The sequence below is a fragment of the Hoplias malabaricus genome, chromosome 9 (assembly GCF_029633855.1).
Source record: "Hoplias malabaricus isolate fHopMal1 chromosome 9, fHopMal1.hap1, whole genome shotgun sequence".
Classification (NCBI taxonomy): Eukaryota; Metazoa; Chordata; class Actinopteri; order Characiformes; family Erythrinidae; genus Hoplias; species Hoplias malabaricus.
In genome coordinates, this window is record NC_089808.1 from 24,855,877 (window position 1) to 24,874,480 (window position 18,604).

General features: G+C 42.4%; 4 protein-coding genes across 7 annotated transcripts; 1 reads left to right on the forward strand and 3 right to left on the reverse strand.

The window, feature by feature from the left end:
* The first annotated feature begins 1,239 nt into the window (after positions 1–1,239).
* LOC136707262 (heterogeneous nuclear ribonucleoprotein C) lies at positions 1,240–10,176 on the forward strand. Of its 4 annotated transcripts, none has more exons than XM_066681235.1 (9): positions 1,240–1,384; positions 5,167–5,330; positions 7,064–7,329; positions 7,561–7,633; positions 7,729–7,779; positions 8,134–8,300; positions 8,679–8,792; positions 8,897–9,036; positions 9,502–10,176. In XM_066681235.1, the coding sequence occupies exons 2-9, from the start codon at positions 5,326–5,328 to the stop codon at positions 9,610–9,612; spliced, it is 927 nt and encodes a 308-aa protein (XP_066537332.1). In that variant the 5' UTR covers positions 1,240–1,384; positions 5,167–5,325; the 3' UTR covers positions 9,613–10,176. The 4 variants fall into 4 exon arrangements, with proteins under 4 accessions (XP_066537332.1, XP_066537336.1, XP_066537334.1 ...); XM_066681239.1 differs by having other exon boundaries at positions 1,256–1,384; positions 5,244–5,330; XM_066681237.1 differs by having other exon boundaries at positions 1,341–1,383; positions 5,227–5,330.
* Positions 10,177–10,866: 690 nt separating this feature from the next.
* c1ql4l (complement component 1, q subcomponent-like 4 like) lies at positions 10,867–12,915 on the reverse strand. The gene is made up of 5 exons (XM_066681523.1): positions 12,626–12,915; positions 12,462–12,503; positions 12,283–12,324; positions 12,066–12,200; positions 10,867–11,183 (listed from the first exon to the last, which is right to left on the reverse strand). Exons 1-5 carry the CDS (start codon positions 12,900–12,902, stop codon positions 10,906–10,908), a joined length of 774 nt encoding a protein of 257 aa, XP_066537620.1. The 5' UTR covers positions 12,903–12,915; the 3' UTR covers positions 10,867–10,905.
* A 550-nt stretch (positions 12,916–13,465) lies between these two features.
* LOC136707440 (cerebellin-1-like) lies at positions 13,466–15,300 on the reverse strand. Its single transcript, XM_066681521.1, has 4 exons — positions 15,024–15,300; positions 14,614–14,655; positions 14,360–14,494; positions 13,466–14,140 (listed from the first exon to the last, which is right to left on the reverse strand). The coding sequence occupies exons 1-4, from the start codon at positions 15,298–15,300 to the stop codon at positions 13,863–13,865; spliced, it is 732 nt and encodes a 243-aa protein (XP_066537618.1). The 3' UTR covers positions 13,466–13,862.
* Positions 15,301–16,939: 1,639 nt separating this feature from the next.
* Positions 16,940–18,506, reverse strand: LOC136707800 (cerebellin-1-like). Its single transcript, XM_066682058.1, has 4 exons — positions 18,184–18,506; positions 17,774–17,815; positions 17,520–17,654; positions 16,940–17,300 (listed from the first exon to the last, which is right to left on the reverse strand). The coding sequence occupies exons 1-4, from the start codon at positions 18,455–18,457 to the stop codon at positions 17,023–17,025; spliced, it is 729 nt and encodes a 242-aa protein (XP_066538155.1). The 5' UTR covers positions 18,458–18,506; the 3' UTR covers positions 16,940–17,022.
* Between the last annotated feature and the right edge of the window lie 98 nt (positions 18,507–18,604).

Consider the following 18,604-nt stretch of genomic DNA (forward strand, 5'->3'; position numbering starts at 1 on the left):
GCATTGTTTAATTTGAGGATGAAAGGTGCATAAAAAGCAAAGCTCCAGAGTCCAAAAGGTGATAAATGACCACTACAGGCCAAATGTTTGTAGGTGTTTTGTCTTTTTAACGTATTATGGAAGTGTGTTTTTCTTCCACTGTGGTAATGACTTTGGACTTTATTGTTGGAACATTGCTGTGAGGATCTGATGGCATTCAGCCACAAGAATAGTTCGTGACGTTAGATGATTCGTTCTAGAATAAACTTGTCCCAGAGGTACTGAATGGAGCTCCAGAATTCTGGAAGAGGAGAAAGAGAAGAGAAAACGAAATTGAGAGAAGGAAAGGCAGGAGAAAAAGAACGGAAGGGCAAATTGAGACGGTATAGGGGGGAAAATGGAAATAAATTAACGGGGGAAGGAAAAGGGAAACGGAAAAAAAGATCAGTAAGGGTGGTGTGTATTTCCCTGCGCCATTTTACCCTCATCCTCCACTGCAGTGAACAAAGACAACCTGACAAAATAAAAGCCATCTCAAACTTAAAAAAAAAAACAAACAAAAAAACGAATAAACCACTGCGCCACAAGAGGTCGTGGCAAGGATTGGCCATGGAAACGAAGTAAAAAGATTAAAAGCCTTTTAAAAAAGTTCTTAAAGTAATCCAAGCAATATACATAAGTTATGATGAAATTCTGCAATAAAGTATTTGTATTATAATAATTAGATTGTATAAAATTAAAATAAATATTAAAAATACACATTTATAATTATATTGGTAAATTTAATAATGGAGTAAATAAACCGTCAATAAAGTGTTCATCTCAAAGGAATATATATTTTATTTGAACATACAATGAAAAAGTAGAGGGTTGCACACTAATATTTCATTGTCCACTTTTTCTTGTACACTAGTTTTACAATTACAATTGAGTGGATCAGACACAGCAGTGCTGCTGGAGTTTTAAACCCTGTGTCCACTCTGTTCCACACTTCAATTTCATCGGTCCACCTTGCAGACGTAAATTCAGAGACATCACTCTAGATATAAAGTCGTCTGTCGTCCTCTAGAGATAGGAGCTATCCCTAGGGCAATTCAGCTGTTGGTGTTGAGGGATGCGAAGGGACTGATGCGCCACTTTGCCACCCATATATATATATATATATATGTGAGAGAGTGTGTGTGTGAGTGTGAGAGAGAGAGAGAGAGAGAGAGAGAGAGAGAGAGAGAGAGAGAGAGAGAGAGAGAGAGATAGGACTGACTTTTATTTTGTCGGGTATTCCCTCCGTTCATTTTAAGCGGCTCTGCTGTGTTGTAGCTAGCTATAGGCTCGGTCTGCAGAGGTTAAGGTTTTCTAGATCCTTCTCTTAAAAAAAATAGAATATATTTCGCGTTTTGTCTTTTCGGTGAGTATTTTTCACGCAAGACTTTTTTTTTTTGTTTTTTCGTTTTCATTTTCCACCGTTTTTCCCTGCCTGTTGGTTTGCTCTTGCTGTATTTTTGGGGTCTTTTTGGCTACAGGAATGCCTTTGTTTCGGTTTAAGTCCGTTTTAGAGCTTTTTAACACCTTTTACTTTTTTATATCCTGTCTTTTTTGATGTTGGGATCCCAGTTGAGTGTTTTAGGCTGGATTGGTTTTGTTTTGGAGGCTTTTTAAAGGTTTTTTTTCCGAGGCTTTGGACGGTGTTTATTGTCGAAATTGTGGCTTAATTTTTGACTTAATAACCAAGATTTATTCACCATTTTAAGATTTTATCTTTTTTAACCAGGACTGAGAAATAAATCAAGCTGCAGTATGGTCATTAGCTGCCAGCATTTTATTAGAACACTCCGTTCCACCTTAAATGGTGCAGCAGTTGCATTATGGCGCCAGAGGCCACATAATGAAAGTGCCGCACCGTTTAAGGTGGAACGAAGAGTTCCCTTTTTTAAGACAAATTATTTTGTTCACAGCATCAATATACAACGTTTTTCGGCTTATTTGGTGTTTTTGTTCGGCTTTAGACACGTTTTTGGCTCTTTGGCTTATTTTTGGAAAGACTCTTTTAATACTGGCTTTTAAGCTGAATTAAAATGGTTTAATTTGAACTTAAACCACTGCTTGTGTTTGATTGAGTGTACTTTATCTTTCTTCACTTTGAGATTTTCATATTATTTTACAGGAATTGTCGAGATTACTGATTTTTAACACATGGATGTTAGTTTTTCTTTATGCTGTTCTAATGAAATTGTCTAACGAATTAAAGGTTCAGTAGGTGATTTAGTTTTGTATTCTGACTAGTATAAAGTGTGTAAAATCATTAGGAACCCGATTAAACATAGTTATTTTAGCAGGACTAGTATTTTTAGGCCTGAGAAGATCTGTTTGGAAAACTGCACTCCAGGTTGTTGTCATTCACCTGCTTGGTCAATGAAGGACATAATGTACTGGTGCATTTGTTAGGACTGGGGTTGCATGATCCCTGGTGGCTTTGTAGGTGAACTACAATAACAGACAGGCACACTGGGGAAATTGCTAAGTTCACCTTTAACTTAAGTGGATTAAAAACATAAGACATACATTATAATCACACATTGACCTGTAAATCAGCACCAACACACTACACTAATAATTTGTCAAAAACTAATGCATTTTAGAGATGTGATGATTAACAAAGTTTATAATAAATAGGTAAATCCTCTAAATGTTTTCTATACTGCACATATAAAACAATCAGAATATTATAATGAAATGAGCAGAATATCACATAAAAAATATAAATATGCCTAATATTAAAGGTAAAGATATTTCCACAATGTGCCTGTCTCTGTTGTTGTAGTTCACTTATCTCATTACCAGATGTCATCGGTCCTTATTCATGATCAGCGTCCTAGTATATTCGTGAAGGCAACCTTCAGTGATCAACATGGCAAACCACACCACCCCCTGCCGAATAGGTTTTCTCAGGCACAGAATGATTTTGTGTCGATGATGTTGCCAAAATAATGTTTTTAAATCATGTTCTTTATATAGTTTTTCACTGCTAATGAAATTAAATAAAACCATCTTTAATTCTAATGTTGACACACAGATCTGGGAATTGTGATTATTACATGTATTTTCCATTGACACTATAAGAAGTTAAGAACTGATATTAAGGACAAATGCATCTTTTATTTGTCACAAATGAAAACATTTAAATAATAAATGTAATGCAACATTGTATTAAAGATTCTTTGAGAATAAGTTTTAATTCATACGTCATCAGATATCATCAGAGTTTGAAATTCAAGTATGTTCATTAATTGCTTTCATTTTAGTGGGAGTATTCAGTGTTATGAAGGGAAAATGTTTAACCACTAAATAAGTAGTGTTTTATTGTGTTCTGTTCTCAAACTAAATCAAATCCTTAACCTTAATTCTACTCTAAGACTGAATGAGACAAAACTGAAACATAAGTCCTGATCTAATAAACTAGCCCCAAGTTAATGCATTGTCAAGGCCCAAAACCTCTCTGAGCCATAACTCTCAATTGTATTTTCTGTTATAAACCTTGGGACTATCAAACGAAGTCCAAGGCCTAAACCTAGGAGCTATCCAAATGTAGTCTAGGGCTGAAACCTAGGAGCCACCCAAACACAGTCTAGGGCCTAAACCTAGGAGCTATCCAAATGTAGTCTAGGGCTGAAACCTAGGAGCCACCCAAACACAGTCTAGGGCCTAAACCTAGGAGCTATCCAAGTGCGGTCTAGGGCCTAAACCTAGGAGCTACCCAAATGCAGTCTAGGGACTTAACCTAGGAGCTACCCAAATGCAATAGAAGGCCTAAACCTAGGCGCTATCTAGTGCGGTCTTGGTCCTAAACCTAGGAGCTATTCAAAGGCAGTCTAGGGCCTAAACCTAGGAGCTATCCAAATGCAGTCTAGGGCCTAAACCTAGGAGCTATCCAAATGCAGTCTATGGCCTAAACCTAGGAGCTACCCAAATGCAGGCTAAGGACTTAACCTAGGAGCTACACAAATACAATAGAAGGCCTAAACCTAGGCGCTATCTAGTGCGGTCTAGGTCCTAAACCTAGGAGCTATTCAAATGCAGTCTAGGTCCTAAACCTAGGAGCTATTCAAATGCAGTCTAGGGCCTAAACCTAGGAGCCATTCAAATGCAGGCTAGGGCCTAAACCTAGGAGCTATCCAAATGCAGGCTAGGGCCTAAACCTAGGAGCTATCCAAATGCAGGCTAGGGCCCAAACTTAGGAGCTATCCAAATGCAGGCTAGGGCCCAAACTTAGGAGCTATCCAAATGCAGGCTAGGGCCTAAACCTAGGAGCTATCCAAATGCAGGCTAGGGCCTAAACCTAGGAGCTATCCAAATGCAGGCTAGGGCCTAAACCTAGGAGCTATCCAAATGCAGGCTAGGGCCTAAACCTAGGAGCTATCCAAATGCAGGCTAGGGCCTAAACCTAGGAGCTATCCAAATGCAGGCTAGGGCCTAAACCTAGGAGCTATCCAAATGCAGGCTAGGGCCTAAACCTAGGAGCTATCCAAATGCAGGCTAGGGCCTAAACCTAGGAGCTATCCAAATGCAGGCTAGGGCCTAAACCTAGGAGCTATCCAAATGCTGGCTAGGGCCTAGACCTAGGAGCTATCCAAATGCTGGCTAGGGCCTAGACCTAGGAGCTATCCAAATGCTGGCTAGGGCCTAGACCTAGGAGCTATCCAAATGCTGTCTAGGGCCTAGACCTAGGAGCTATCAAAATGCTGTCTAGGGCCTAGACCTAGGAGCTATCAAAATGCAGTCTAGGGCCTTGACCTAGGAGCTATCAAAATGCAGTCTAGGGCCTTGACCTAGGAGCTATCAAAATGCAGTCTAGGGCCTTGACCTAGGAGCGATCTAAATGCAGTCTAGGGCCTTGACCTAGGAGCTATCTAAATGCAGTCTAGGGCCTTGACCTAGGAGCTATCTAAATGCAGTCTAGGGCCTTGACCTAGGAGCTATCTAAATGCAGTCTAGGGCCTTGACCTAGGAGCGATCTAAATGCAGTCTAGGGCCTTGACCTAGGAGCGATCTAAATGCAGTCTAGGGCCTTGACCTAGTGAATATCTGATGCTGTCTAGGCCATACCTGTGTGTTGTATTTAATGTGTTCCTGGATATAAACGTATTGATTGTCTATGTGTAGTTGTAACGGGGTATGTTTTTGTCGTCTCAGAGTAAGTGTAGGGGGGCCGCTCTGCTGGGATTTATTATTTTTATTTTGTTTTTGTTTTTTGGCTGAAATCGCCCAAGACCCCCCTCCTCCCTCTCAGCCTCCATACACCACAGACAGACAGACAGACAGGCAGACAGACGACTGCGAGAGACAGACGCTATGGAGTGAGTGATGGTTATTAACACCACTTTTATCCCCCTAAACCACCATGCACTGCCCCTCTGTTTTCACCTTCTGCTCTTCACTGCAGGTCCATGGGCCAAGGGTGTTCTCAAGACTCAGGTTTGCACTCTATCGCACCTGAGAAACAGCCCGGTTCTGACACTCAAGGCACATTGCAGTCCAGCTGGGTTGGGAGGGCTTTATTGTGAAATTGTGCTGTTCTGAAAGTTAAGACGGATGAGGATATAAATGAGCATCCGTTGGGTTGCAGGCTGAATTCAAGCCGGACTATTTCAGAGCTCTCCTTAGTATATTTAGGGAGCTTGTTGGGGGTAAATGGGGTAAGATTAGACTCACTGATACCCCTGAAAACCTGAGGGCATTTTATTTGAATCAGTGTTATTTCCTCCTGTTGAATAAAAGCAGATCTGTTTAATAACTGATTGAACCTTTAAATTTATTACTATGTTTGAAGTGTGATGTGTTGGGAGAAAAGCATTTTCTCCAGTTTACATTAAGATCCATTGCCTTTAGTATTGAATTATTTCACTTTATTTAATTTTCTATCACAAAAGCCTTGTGCCGTCCTGGCATATCATCTGCGGTTACATGCACAGATCAAGACTTTCTTAGGATTGGTTTACGTCCCATCATTTTTTAAAATAATAAATAATCAGATTTTACATTCTTTGGTTTCATTTCTGAAAGATCTGACAACCCCAGGGGCTCTTAAAATCCTAGGAAAGTCTCTGTGCTTTTCAAATTTTTTTTTGGGGTTTCCCAAAATGTTTACAAAAAAAAAAAAACTTGGTAAACCTGTACTTAAGAACATTATTTAAATTATGAGCTTTTCTAGTAACCCTTTGTAACTAACACAGTACTTAAACTCCATCGTAAATTAAGAGCATTCTGACCCATTCTTAACTCACTAAATACGTCTTTTCTTGAGGTTCATGTGCAGTTCTACCGCAAACAAATGATAGTCCAACCACAGCACCTTTTTATATAAAAACATTTAAAATTGAATTATAATTACTTAGTTTTAAATGTATGAAACCTAATTATAACACATGTAATCTACTAGTTTTAATTATGTAGTTCCTAGTGTTAGACACTGGGGAAGGGTTCTTCACTATGAAGGGCCTTAGTTAAGTTCTGGGCATAAATGCCTATAATGTTTGATTTTAATCTAGAATATAAATAATTTCATTCATGTGAAACAAATAATTAAACATGACTGACGTACAGGAGATTATTTATTAATATATAAATTTAAATGAAATAAATGTAATTCTCTTTTCCAGTGTAATAGAATTAAATTAATAAACGTGTTCTTTGCTTTGAAATATGGGTTGTTGGAAAACCCCTCAGGTTAATCGTTATCGGGAAACCCCTGTTCCTTTGCTCACTGGCTCCACCACCAGGCCACTATCCAGGATTTCCCACTTTAGCCGGCTAACTTAAGCCCAAAGTCAAAACCCGTTCACTGATACGTGAACTGAGGGGTTGTCCTCAACCTCAGGCTTCCTGGCTTTGGGTTCAACTTCTCTGACTAACTTCAGAGATCTTAAGATACGTCAGATGTGTCCAGTAAGAAAAGAGCTCACCTTGGGTTTAAGTTATCGGGCTAACTCATTAATCCTGCAGTGTGGAAGAGCTTCATGCTTGTCTTCAGAGAGGTTTTTGTCCAACAGAGGCAATATCTGTGTGTGTGTGTATGTTTGTGTGTGTCCAGTCGCTCCCCCACCAGCAGCCTCCTGATGGCAAGCAATGTGACGAATAAGACGGACCCCCGCTCTTTGAACTCGAGGGTCTTCATCGGGAACCTGAACACGATGCTGGTGACCAAGGCGGACGTGGAGGCCATCTTCAGCAAATACGGCAAGATCGTGGGGTGCTCTGTTCACAAGGGGTACGCCTTCGTGCAGTACGTAAACGAGAGGAATGCCAGGGCCGCCGTGGCTGGGGAGGACGGACGCATGATCGTGGGGCAGGTCCTGGGTATGAGAGCTGAAAACATCCTGTGTTTTATTTAATTCATCATTCGTATTTAAACCCTGTATCCACTTTCTGTCCACTCTGTTAGCATTGGTCCACCTTGTAGATGTAGAGTCAGGGACAGTAGCTCATCTGTTGCTGCACAGTGTGTGTTGGTCGTCCCCAGGATGCTGTAGGCTGGATGTTTTTGGTCGGTGGACTATCCTCACTGAGGGCTCTGCTTTCTGTTTTCAGACATTAACCTGGCAGGAGAACCCAAACCCCACCGGTCAAAGACCACCAAGCGTCCAGCAGGAGACATGTACAGGTCAGTGACGTGGGTTCTTTTTCTGTCCACGTGTTTAAAGTGTGTCTCTCTGGAACTGCGCTGGTTTTAATGTTCTGCTTGCTCTTGTTCTGCAGTAGTTCCACCTTTGAGCTCGATTACGACTTCCAGAGAGATTACTACGACAGGTGAGAACACCTGGCTCCCTTCGTCTTCGTTTTCCTCAGTCACTCTGCATCCAGGACCGCTTCCAGCTCTTAGTCTGCACACGGGGCTGGGGTTAGGGTGGATGAGTGGATGGAGGGATGGATCATGGATGAGTGGATAGGTGGATGTGTAGACGGATATGTTGATTGGATGTGATAGAAGTGGAGCTCTAAATAGATGGATGGATCATAGATGAGTGGATGGGTGGATGAAAGAAATGTGGGTGGATGGATGAACGGGCTGATTGGAGGTGTGAATGAGTGAGTAGGTGGATATTGGAGGGATGGATAGTCTGCTCCACAGTCTGATCTCCTCTTCCCTCTCGTCTGTTTCAGGATGTATGCGTACCCCTCCCGCGTGCCACCTCCCCCCCCACCCCTCTCCCGTGCCGTGATCCCATCCAAGCGGGCGCGGGTCAGCATGAGTGGAGGCAGCCGCAGGACCAAGTCCAGCTTCTCATCCTCGTCCAAAAGCAGCCAGCGCTCCTCGTCCTCCCGAGCCAGTCAGTAACACAGAACACTGTTCCACAACCTAGTGCTGGGGAGGGCTTCCCTTTGAAAGTAACACTGTGTGATATTGTACCTTTACAATTACAGCTTCAAAATTATTGTGATGCTCCACTGAGCTGTAATGGGGAGAAAAGAGGCTCTGTTGTTGCTACTCTGGGCTCAGCACTACAGAAACTGCACTATGTAACTGTTGGCAGAGGGTAGGACCCCCCCCCCCCCTCCTTGGATTTCAGGGCAGTAAAGATTAAGTAAACCAAGGGGGAGCCCCAAGAGCAAAAATGAAATCTTACATGGTGTTCCTTTTAATGCTGGTGTATTCCCATGTGTTTCTCTACCGGAGAAGTAACTGTTTGTTTGTTTGTGTGCTGTAGTTAAAGTAGATGACCTCCAGACCATTAAGAGGGAGCTGGCTCAGATCAAACACAAGGTGGACTACCTGCTGGAGAGTCTCGACCGTATGGAGAAAGACCACAGCAAGAAATCAGGTAACACACACACACACACACACACACCCACGGCAGGTAAACAACTTTTAACCAGCGATGCTGTTTGAATGAACTACTTTTGTCTCTCACTCACTCTGCTACAGACGTGAAGGTGCCGAAGGCAGATGGAGGAGAAGCCTCCTCCCAGCTGCACTCCAGCACCAAGAAGGAGAGAGAGAGGGAGGAGCAGGAAATAAACGACTCTGAGGAAGAGGAGGGGGACCTGCTAGAGGAGGAAGATGAGGTGAGGACACCATCCTAATCAAAGTGGCAGGACCTCCTTTCACCACCCCGTTCTCCCTTAAGATGCTCTGGAGGGGGGGTCAGTTCAAGCCTTGCCCTCAGGAAGAGGAACATCTACAGCCAATCAGACACAAGCTGCTGATTTTGGCCACTGAGTCATACCATAACGTCCAGCAGAGCTAATCAGACACAAGCTCCCAGCTTGGAAAATGTCCACTGATGACTCTTCCCTTAATTTAGAGGTTTCTAAACTACAACCGATACAGATTGATCCACACAAGCACTTGTGTTAATGGAGTACAGAGCGTGTGCAGAATAAACTTCACCATACATGTTCATAGATCTATCTGTCCATCTATCTCTCCATCAAGATAAACGTAGAGTGTGGGCTCTAACTGCAGTAGTGATGTATTTAATAGTGTAGGGAGACGTCGTGAATTTTGAGTGGTGTTTTTATTTGTTTCAGGTGAAGAGTCATGGAGGAGAGAACGAGGAAGAGGAAGGAGAAGAGGAGGAAGAGGGGGAGCACGAGGAAGGAGAGGACGATGGAGACAGTGTCAACGGAGATGACCCATAGACTGTCTTATGTATATATATATATATACACACACACACACATACATACATCCAGAGCAAAGACACAGACCCCTTTAAAAACACTCTTCTACATTCTTCCATTCTCTTTTCATTAAAGGAAGAATGTAGAGAACAGAAAACACATGAAGGTCAGTGTAATTTTACTGCAGTCTCTCTCTCAGGCTGTGTTCCTCTCTTTTCCCTCTTAAGAATATACAGAGTAGTTTTTAAGTTTTTCCTCTTCAATCGAACACATTTTAGAGCTCTTGTCCTGTCGTTCCTGGCCATTCTCCGTTATTCCTCGCTGACTGCGAAGGTGGAAGTGTGTGGGTGTTTCTCCTGAGAAGAGGATGCTGTGTGTTTCTGTGAATTTGGAAACTGCATTATTTTAACAGTAGTAAACCTGACTCATAACTGTGGGAGGGGGCTGGGTTCTGTTTTCCATCTCAATTCTGGGGGAAAAAAATGTATGTTAATATTTACTTGTTTTTGTTTTGTTTTTTCTGTTTTAGTTTTTTACATCCCTCCAGTTCAGATAAAGCCTACATAAGAATTTCAATAAAATAGTACAATGTTTGTCTCTGTCTCTGTGGATTTCTTTGCTCCTCTTCACTGCCTTCTGTATGTTTATAATCCTTGACAGACTCAGTATGGGAGTGGAGAGGTAGATTGTTCCCCTCCCAGTAAAGCTTGCAGTAAAGCCAATGACAAGGGGAGAGGGGTGTTACGGGTGGAAGATTCACATTAATCTGGTCCTGAAGTTATGAAATTGCAATGATTTATAGAAGGAATCTGTTTATATATTTAAATGAAATTCTGGTATATTTATAAGAGTTTATCATTGTGTTGCATCACCTTTTCTTTTAAACAACACTCTAAGCATTTGGGAACTGAGGAGACCAGTTGCTGTAGGTTTGAAAGTGAACTGTTTTCTGATTCTTGTAGGATTTCAGTTTGGGGCTCTGTTGCAGTGTATTTGTATCATAAAGCCCCAGTTGTTTTTAAGTTGTGGGGGAGGGTGCAGGTCTGGGCTCGTTTAACTCCTGCCCAAAGAAGACGTCAGGACGGCAGCATGTTGCTCCAAATCATTTAGCGTTAACGGTGCCTTTACAAATGTGATAATCCCTCACGCCCTGTGCACTAATGCCTACGCCCAGTTTCCTCAAATTTTCTCCAACAATTCTATAATCAATCCGGATGTAAAACATTCAGGGATGTGAGTAAATGAAACTAAAAGGATCAGGTTATACGTGTTTACTGATTCATTATAATATTTTATTTTAATTGAGACAGATTAAAGCGGGAAAAGCAAAAATCCCCCGAAGCTGGTGAAGCGTCCAGGATCGTCATAGACCCAGCTGTCCTTCCAGAGTTTGGTGAAGATCCGATCTCCCTGATCCAGAGCCAGAACAACCCCATTTCCTGCATTCCCGTTGGAAACTGGCTTCCAGGAAAACACAGAACACTGCACAGTGTCGTTTTTGAACAAACTGACTGCCATTCTGATGCCATCGTGACTATGAGCGTAAAATCGGAAGTAGTACACTCCTTTCAGCGGAGCGGTGAAAACCCCTGAAAAGAAAGGGCGTGATTAAAGATGCATTTATAGAAATGGAAGTCTGCTGATACACTATGTTACAGAACATTACTGTATATTAAAGCTTATATGTCATAGATTATAGTACAGTACAATACTTATTAATTACTGTATTGCTATACTGCTACCTTCTCACAGACCTTTGTGTTCATTAGTTGTCAGACACCTAGTCATTCATACTGTTATTTATCATTTTGTTTAATTGTTAAATTCCGGGGTTTTCAGTCGAATCGTGTTCTACTGCACTAACAGAAACTCTGTACCATGCTCTACATCTGCATCTTGGCTTATGACATTGAGTACATTTATTAGAACTCTCCACCTTAAAAAGTGCAGCAGTTACATTCTGGCATTGGCAGAATTTTCCTCTCCACCTTAAATAGTGCACAAGTTGTGCTCAGTCACCTGTAGAATGTTTAATTCTAACTTAAATGGTGCCAAACGTATATTCTGCTGACTTTCCACTCCACCTTAAATGGAGCACAAATGTCCTTGGTAGAACTGTCCATGTCACCTTAAATGAGGCAACAATTGTTTTCTGTTGCCTGCAGAAATTTTCATTCTACCTTAAATAGAGCAGCGACAACAATGTGGCCCTGTTGGAATTATCATTCCACCTTAAATGCTAAGAGCGCTCTGTGGGGAAGGGGGCGGGTCTGTCTCCGCTTCCGGTCTCTACTGTACAGACTCGGGTGTCAAATTTGACAACACTGCGAAGTCTACTCTGCTGCCCCCCACTGGTGACACTGATTTTCACAAAATCTTTCAAACACAGCTCAGAGAAACTTCACGTTTTTACAACTCTTCTCACATCCCCAAGATCTGAAACATTAGTAACCCTCCTGTTCAGTTCTGACCTGTGTCTGAGTTGTAGCCGTTGCCAATGTTGGTGTGGACGCTCTTGTAGATGAGTGGTGACGTCACACTTTGGAGGGGTCCGGTGTGTCCGCTCCCAGAAGCGAGCAGCGATGCAGAAAAGGCCACTTTCCTGACTGTAAATAAGACAATCACCTCAGAAATCAAAAGGAGCAGCTTTCAAATTTTTTAATTTTATTATTATTTATTCTGGTTCACCTTCTTTTTCATTCCGCAGTGTTTCCACCACTTTCTCTAGATCTGTTTAAAATAAGCAATAACTATAAACAGAGTCTGTAAAATACCTGGAATAATATAAAATAATTAGCTCTGCATCTACACTTGATGCTACCAACACCATATGTCACAGATAACCTCCTGGCTTTACTGTGGTTCACCTTCTTTTTCTCTCTGCAGCGTTTCCACTGTGGACTTCAGATCTGTTTACAAAACAATAAATAAATACAATAAACAGAGTCTGTTTACAGATGGATTTAAGGTGGAATCACATTCAAAACCATGTTAGAAACACTAGCATTTTAATCTGGAACTGTTTCTTTACCTCCGTTCTCTTTCTGGAGTTGCTCCACTACTCCGTTCTGTGTCCTCACAGACTCCTCCAGCGTCTTCAGCCTGTCCTCCATGTCCTTCAGCTTCCCCAGTTCTTCAATGATGTTCAAAGTCGGCGACATGAACTCCTGCGCCTCCGTGGCCCACAGGGTCAGCATCAGTGCTAACTGCAGCGCACACTTTGCCATCTTCACCCTCACTGCATCTGATCCAGCTGTGTTTCTTCCAAATGTTGGAACAACAGTAGCTGAATGTGCTCTGAACAGCATGTTTAAAGGTGGATCCCTGACCTCTCCACCCTGGAATCTCTGGGACTGGGTAAACAGTGTCACTCTTAAAGCTAACAGGGACTTTGGTAAGCTAGATTTCTGTCTCTGATTATTTGCTGTGTAAAACACTGTTGTGTGGTGTGTACTTCTGCATTAGTCACAGTCTTCAAACCTTTATATAATCCTTCTTTAAAATCAGGTCAACTCAGTCTCCCTCACTTTGAGGTAAAGGCCCAGTTTTAGAAATAAGACACTGTAACTACACCCACTGACTCCTTCCATAATGTCTAGTGGAGCCAATCAAACACAAGTCCTCGATTTAGAACTCGTACACTGACTGCTCCCATAATGTCCAGTGGATGCTAAAATGCAACCAATACAGATTGATCCACACAAACCCTTCTGTGTTAAATGAGATTAAACCTCGTGGTATATCTCTCCATAAAGGAAAATGTAGGGAATGGACCAGCGGCGTAAGTGTTATTTCAAAAGGGCGACACATACTGGTGTCATCACCCAACCGAACACATCACATGCGCAGTGTGTTATGTTAAATAAATCATAGGATATGCTACACTAGCAATGCCAAAGGTGCCATTTAATATAATGCTGTAGTAGAGGAGCATAGAGGGCGCTCATGAACAACATTTAATTGGCACAATAAGAAAATGGGACACGCAGGAGTCTTGTGTGTTTCATCTAGGACTGGGCTTCAGTGATCAGCAATTGCCTCCTCCCTCTGTCTGCCCCAGGTTTTTTTTCCTCCACTCTCCTCTGGTCTATAGTCTGTTCTATAATCCCTCCACTCCACTGCACACCATATTTTCTGTTATGTTCCGATCTGAACCCAAGCATTCCAGGATGTAAAAATAAGTAAAGCTAAAACGACCAGGTTACACATGTTTAATAACTCATTTAAATATTTGATATTAATGTGCTGAACAATTTCTGAAACACAGTTTAAAGCGGGAAAAGCAAAAATCCCCCGAAGGTGGTGAAGTGTTCAGGATTATCATGGACCCAGCTGTCTTCCCAGAGTTTGGTGACGATCCGATCTCCATGATCCAGAGACAGAACGACCCCGTTCCCGGCGTTCCCGTTGGTAACGGGCATATGGTCATACACAGAACACTGCATTGTGTTGTTTTTGTACAAACTGACTGCCATTTTGGTGCCACCATGACTGTGAGCGAAAAATCGGAAGTAGTACACTCCTTTCAGCGGAGCGGTGAAAACCCCTGGAAAGAAAGTACGTGATTAAAGGTGCATTTATAGAAACAAAGCTCCAAGACAGGGGTGAAACACATATGAAACTAAGTTATGAAGACAATATGTTAATCTGCTGATACAGAGGACATTACCATGCATTAGATTACAATTAAATACAGTGCATTCCCATACATTGCTCTATACTTTACAATACATTAACATTAGTTACTCTCCTGTTCAGTTCTCACCTGTGTCTGAGTTGTAGCCGTTGCCAATGTTGGTGTGGACGCTCTTGTAGATGAGTGGTGACGTCACCCCTTGGAAGGGTCCAATGTTTCCGTTCCCAGAAGCGAGCAGTGATGCAGAAAATGCCACTTTCCTGACTGTAAATAAAATAATCACATCAGAAACCGAGGTGCGAGGTTTCGTTCCAGCAATGAAAATACTGTTTGTTTCCAGAGTGATCAACTTTCTAAAGATATTATTATTTATTCTGGTTCACCTTCTTTTTCTTTCTGCAGCGTTTCCACCAGGGTCTTCAAATCTGTTTATAACAACAATAAGAAAACAGGAGTTGTGGGAATACTGAAAAACTGGGTGAGCATCATAACGTATGTACAGTTGGCGCTACCACAACCGTATGTAACAGATATGTTTGTTTTCAGGTCTTGGATGAAGCTACTTCACTCCAGAGAACACTGGAAAAGCCCAGTGCTACAGAGATACAGTGAAGTTAATGTCCACAGCCTGTAATTCACTAATTAATGGGGACATTTGTAAGCATTAGGACACATGCTCTGTGTGTATGTCGTTCCGATTCCAGACAGCATCAAGAGTAATGGTTTTAAGGTGGAATCACGTTCAGAAACCGGTTAGAAACACTAAAGTTTAAGTCAGGAACTGTTTCTTTACCTCCGTTCTCTTTCTGGAGTTGCTCCACTACTCCGTTCTGTGTCCTCACAGACTCCTCCAGCGTCTTCAGCCTGTCCTCCATGTCCTTCAGCTTCCCCAGTCCTTCAATGATGTTCAAAGTCGGCGACATGAACTCCTGCGCCTCCGTGGCCCACAGGGTCAGCATCAGTGCTAACTGCAGCGCACACTTTGCCATCTTCACCCTCACTGCATCTGATCCAGCTGTGTTTCTTCCAGATGTTGGAACAACAGTAGCTGAATGTGTTCTGAACAGCATGTTTAAAGGTGGATCCCTGACCTCTCCACCCTGGAATCTCTGGGACTGGGTAAACAGTGTCACTCTTAAAGCTAACAGGGACTTTGGTAAGCTAGATTTCTGTCTCTGATTATTTGCTGTGTAAAACACTGTTGTGTGGTGTGTACTTCTGCATTAGTCACAGTCTTCAAACCTTTATATAATCCTTCTTTAAAATCAGGTCAACTCAGTCTCCCTCACTTTGAGGTAAAGGCCCAGTTTTAGAAATAAGACACTGTAACTACACCCACTGACTCCTCCCATAATGTCTAGTGGAGCCAATCAAACACAAGTCCTCGATTTAGAACTCGTACACTGACTGCTCCCATAATGTCCAGTGGATGCTAAAATGCAACCAATACAGATTGATCCACACAAACCCTTCTGTGTTAAATGAGATTAAACCTCGTGGTATATCTCTCCATAAAGGAAAATGTAGGGAATGGACCAGCGGCGTAAGTGTTATTTCAAAAGGGCGACACATACTGGTGTCATCACCCAACCGAACACATCACATGCGCAGTGTGTTATGTTAAATAAATCATAGGATATGCTACACTAGCAATGCCAAAGTTGCCATTTAATATAATGCTGTAGTAGAGGAGCATAGAGGGCGCTCATGAACAACATTTAATTGGCACAATAAGAAAATGGGACACGCAGGAGTCTTGTGTGTTTCATCTAGGACTGGGCTTCAGTGTTCAGTATAGGTGGGTGGATCGATCCAAATATCGATAATATCGATACTCAAGCTTTTTTCTCTCCCGCTAAAGTCAGTGGGTGTATGTCGTTTTTTTTGTGCCACCATTCTGCACGCATGTGCGGATATGTCGAGTAAGCAAGAAGGTTTCTGAACGTGCGCGGGGATATTGCCGCGCGGATATTTCGAGCGAGCGTGGATATTTTGAGCGAGTAAGGAGGTTTCTTCAATGCACACTACAACCTACACATCTTGCTCTTCTGTCCTGGGCGCTTGATGTCTCTGACCCGCGCGCTCGCTCCACACTTACAGCCATTACAATGTGCCTCAGTTTCAGCCAATCAGAAACGTCAAATGACAAAGGTAATTTCTGATTGGATGGCTTGACCGCCAAGTGGGAAGGACATACAGACCGGAGACAAGTAAATAACTTTCTAAAGGAAGCTTAATACTGCAGTTCAAAAACTGTTCATGTAGAGAGAGGAAGGCAGGTTTAAATCAACCCTCCTGAGTTTTATACACACACACAAAAAACAAACAAACCATAGAGGTCAGAGGTCAGATACATCACACGCGCAGAAACCTTCTTGCTCGCTTGAAATATCCACACGCGTGCAGAATTGTGGCACAAAAATAATGGCATATGGGTGAGTCTACACGTGGTAAAGAATAGCGGTATCGGTATCAATATCGGCGATACTGGCCCTGTATTTACTTGGTATCGGATCGATAACAAAACTCCCGGTATCGCCCACCTCTAGTGATCAGCAATTGCCTCCTCCCTCTGTCTGCCCCAGGTTTTTTTTCTCCACTCTCCTCTGGTCTATAGTCTGTTCTATAATCCCTCCACTCCACTGCACACCATATTTTCTGTTATGTTCCGATCTGAACCCAAGCATTCCAGGATGTAAAAATAAGTAAAGCTAAAACGACCAGGTTACACATGTTTAATAACTCATTTAAATATTTGATATTAATGTGCTGAACAATTTCTGAAACACAGTTTAAAGTGGGAAAAGCAAAAATCCCCCGAAGGTGGTGAAGTGTTCAGGATTGTCATGGACCCAGCTGTCTTCCCAGAGTTTGGTGACGATCCGATCTCCCTGATCCAGAGACAGAACGACCCCGTTCCCGGCGTTCCCGTTGGTAACGGGCATATGGTCATACACAGAACACTGCATTGTGTTGTTTTTGTACAAACTGACTGCCATTTTGGTGCCACCATGACTGTGAGCGAAAAATCGGAAGTAGTACACTCCTTTCAGCGGAGCGGTGAAAACCCCTGGAAAGAAAGGACGTGATTAAAGGTGCATTTATAGAAACAAAGCTCCAAGACAGGGGTGAAACACATATGAAACTAAGTTATGAAGACAATATGTTAATCTGCTGATACAGAGGACATTACCATGCATTAGATTACAATTAAATACAGTGCATTCCCATACATTGCTCTATACTTTACAATACATTAACATTAGTTACTCTCCTGTTCAGTTCTCACCTGTGTCTGAGTTGTAGCCGTTGCCAATGTTGGTGTGGACGCTCTTGTAGATGAGTGGTGACGTCACCCCTTGGAAGGGTCCAATGTTTCCGTTCCCAGAAGCGAGCAGTGATGCAGAAAAGGCCACTTTCCTGACTGTAAATAAAATAATCACCTCAGAAATCGAGGTGCGAGGTTTCGTTCCAGCAATGAAAATACTGTTTGTTTCCAGAGTGATCAACTTTCTAAAGATATTATTATTTATTCTGGTTCACCTTCTTTTTCTTTCTGCAGCGTTTCCACCAGGGTCTTCAAATCTGTTTATAACAACAATAAGAAAACAGGAGTTGTGGGAATACTGAAAAACTGGGTGAGCATCATAACGTATGTACAGTTGGCGCTACCACAACCGTATGTAACAGATATGTTTGTTTTCAGGTCTTGGATGAAGCTACTTCACTCCAGAGAACACTGGAAAAGCCCAGTGCTACAGAGATACAGTGAAGTTAATGTCCACAGCCTGTAATTCACTAATTAATGGGGACATTTGTAAGCATTAGGACACATGCTCTGTGTGTATGTCGTTCCGATTCCAGACAGCATCAAGAGTAATGGTTTTAAGGTGGAATCACGTTCAGAAACCGGTTAGAAACACTAACGTTTAAGTCAGGAACTGTTTCTTTACCTCCGTTCTCTTTCTGGAGTTGCTCCACTACTCCGTTCTGTGTCCTCACAGACTCCTCCAGTGTCTTCAGCTTGTCCTCCATGTCCTTCAGCTTCCCCAGTTCTTTATCAATGTTCAAAGTCTGCGACATGAATTCCTGCACCTCCGCGGCCCACAGGGTCAGCATCAGCGCTAACTGCAGCGCACACTTCGCCATCTTCACCGTCACTGCCTCTGATCCAGCTGTGCTTCGTCCAGATGTTGGAACGACAGTAGCTGAATGTGCTCTGAACATTGTATTTAAAGGGGAACCTTGACCTCAGATCACATTGGAATCTCTAGGATTGGGTAAACAGGACTGGATCACTCTTAAAGCTAACAGGGACTTTGGTAACATTATTAGGTTACGCTTCTGACTGAGTTTATCTGCTGTGTACAAAAC

What these genes read in the sequence shown, in the direction of transcription:
- c1ql4l (XM_066681523.1), bottom strand. Translation starts at nt 12,902, where the DNA reads ATGCTGTTCAGAGCACATTCAGCTACTGTTGTTCCAACATTTGGAAGA. An exon ending in GCTGCAGAGAGAAAAAGAAG is followed by an intron (nt 12,325 to 12,461) that starts GTGAACCACAGT and finishes TATTTTAAACAG; the next exon opens with ATCTAGAGAAAGTGGTGGAA. An exon ending in CGGCTACAACTCAGACACAG is followed by an intron (nt 11,184 to 12,065) that starts GTCAGAACTGAA and finishes CTTTCTTTTCAG; the next exon opens with GGGTTTTCACCGCTCCGCTG.
- LOC136707800 (XM_066682058.1), bottom strand. Translation starts at nt 18,457, where the DNA reads ATGTTCAGAGCACATTCAGCTACTGTCGTTCCAACATCTGGACGAAGC. An exon ending in ACTCCAGAAAGAGAACGGAG is followed by an intron (nt 17,816 to 18,183) that starts GTAAAGAAACAG and finishes TGTTATAAACAG; the next exon opens with ATTTGAAGACCCTGGTGGAA. An exon ending in GCTGCAGAAAGAAAAAGAAG is followed by an intron (nt 17,655 to 17,773) that starts GTGAACCAGAAT and finishes TTTTATTTACAG; the next exon opens with TCAGGAAAGTGGCCTTTTCT.
- LOC136707440 (XM_066681521.1), bottom strand. Translation starts at nt 15,300, where the DNA reads ATGCTGTTCAGAACACATTCAGCTACTGTTGTTCCAACATCTGGAAGA. An exon ending in ACTCCAGAAAGAGAACGGAG is followed by an intron (nt 14,656 to 15,023) that starts GTAAAGAAACAG and finishes TGTTATAAACAG; the next exon opens with ATTTGAAGACCCTGGTGGAA. An exon ending in CGGCTACAACTCAGACACAG is followed by an intron (nt 14,141 to 14,359) that starts GTGAGAACTGAA and finishes CTTTCTTTCCAG; the next exon opens with GGGTTTTCACCGCTCCGCTG.
- LOC136707262 (XM_066681235.1), top strand. An exon ending in CAGAGAGATTACTACGACAG is followed by an intron (nt 7,780 to 8,133) that starts GTGAGAACACCT and finishes CGTCTGTTTCAG; the next exon opens with GATGTATGCGTACCCCTCCC. An exon ending in CTCCTCGTCCTCCCGAGCCA is followed by an intron (nt 8,301 to 8,678) that starts GTCAGTAACACA and finishes TGTGTGCTGTAG; the next exon opens with TTAAAGTAGATGACCTCCAG.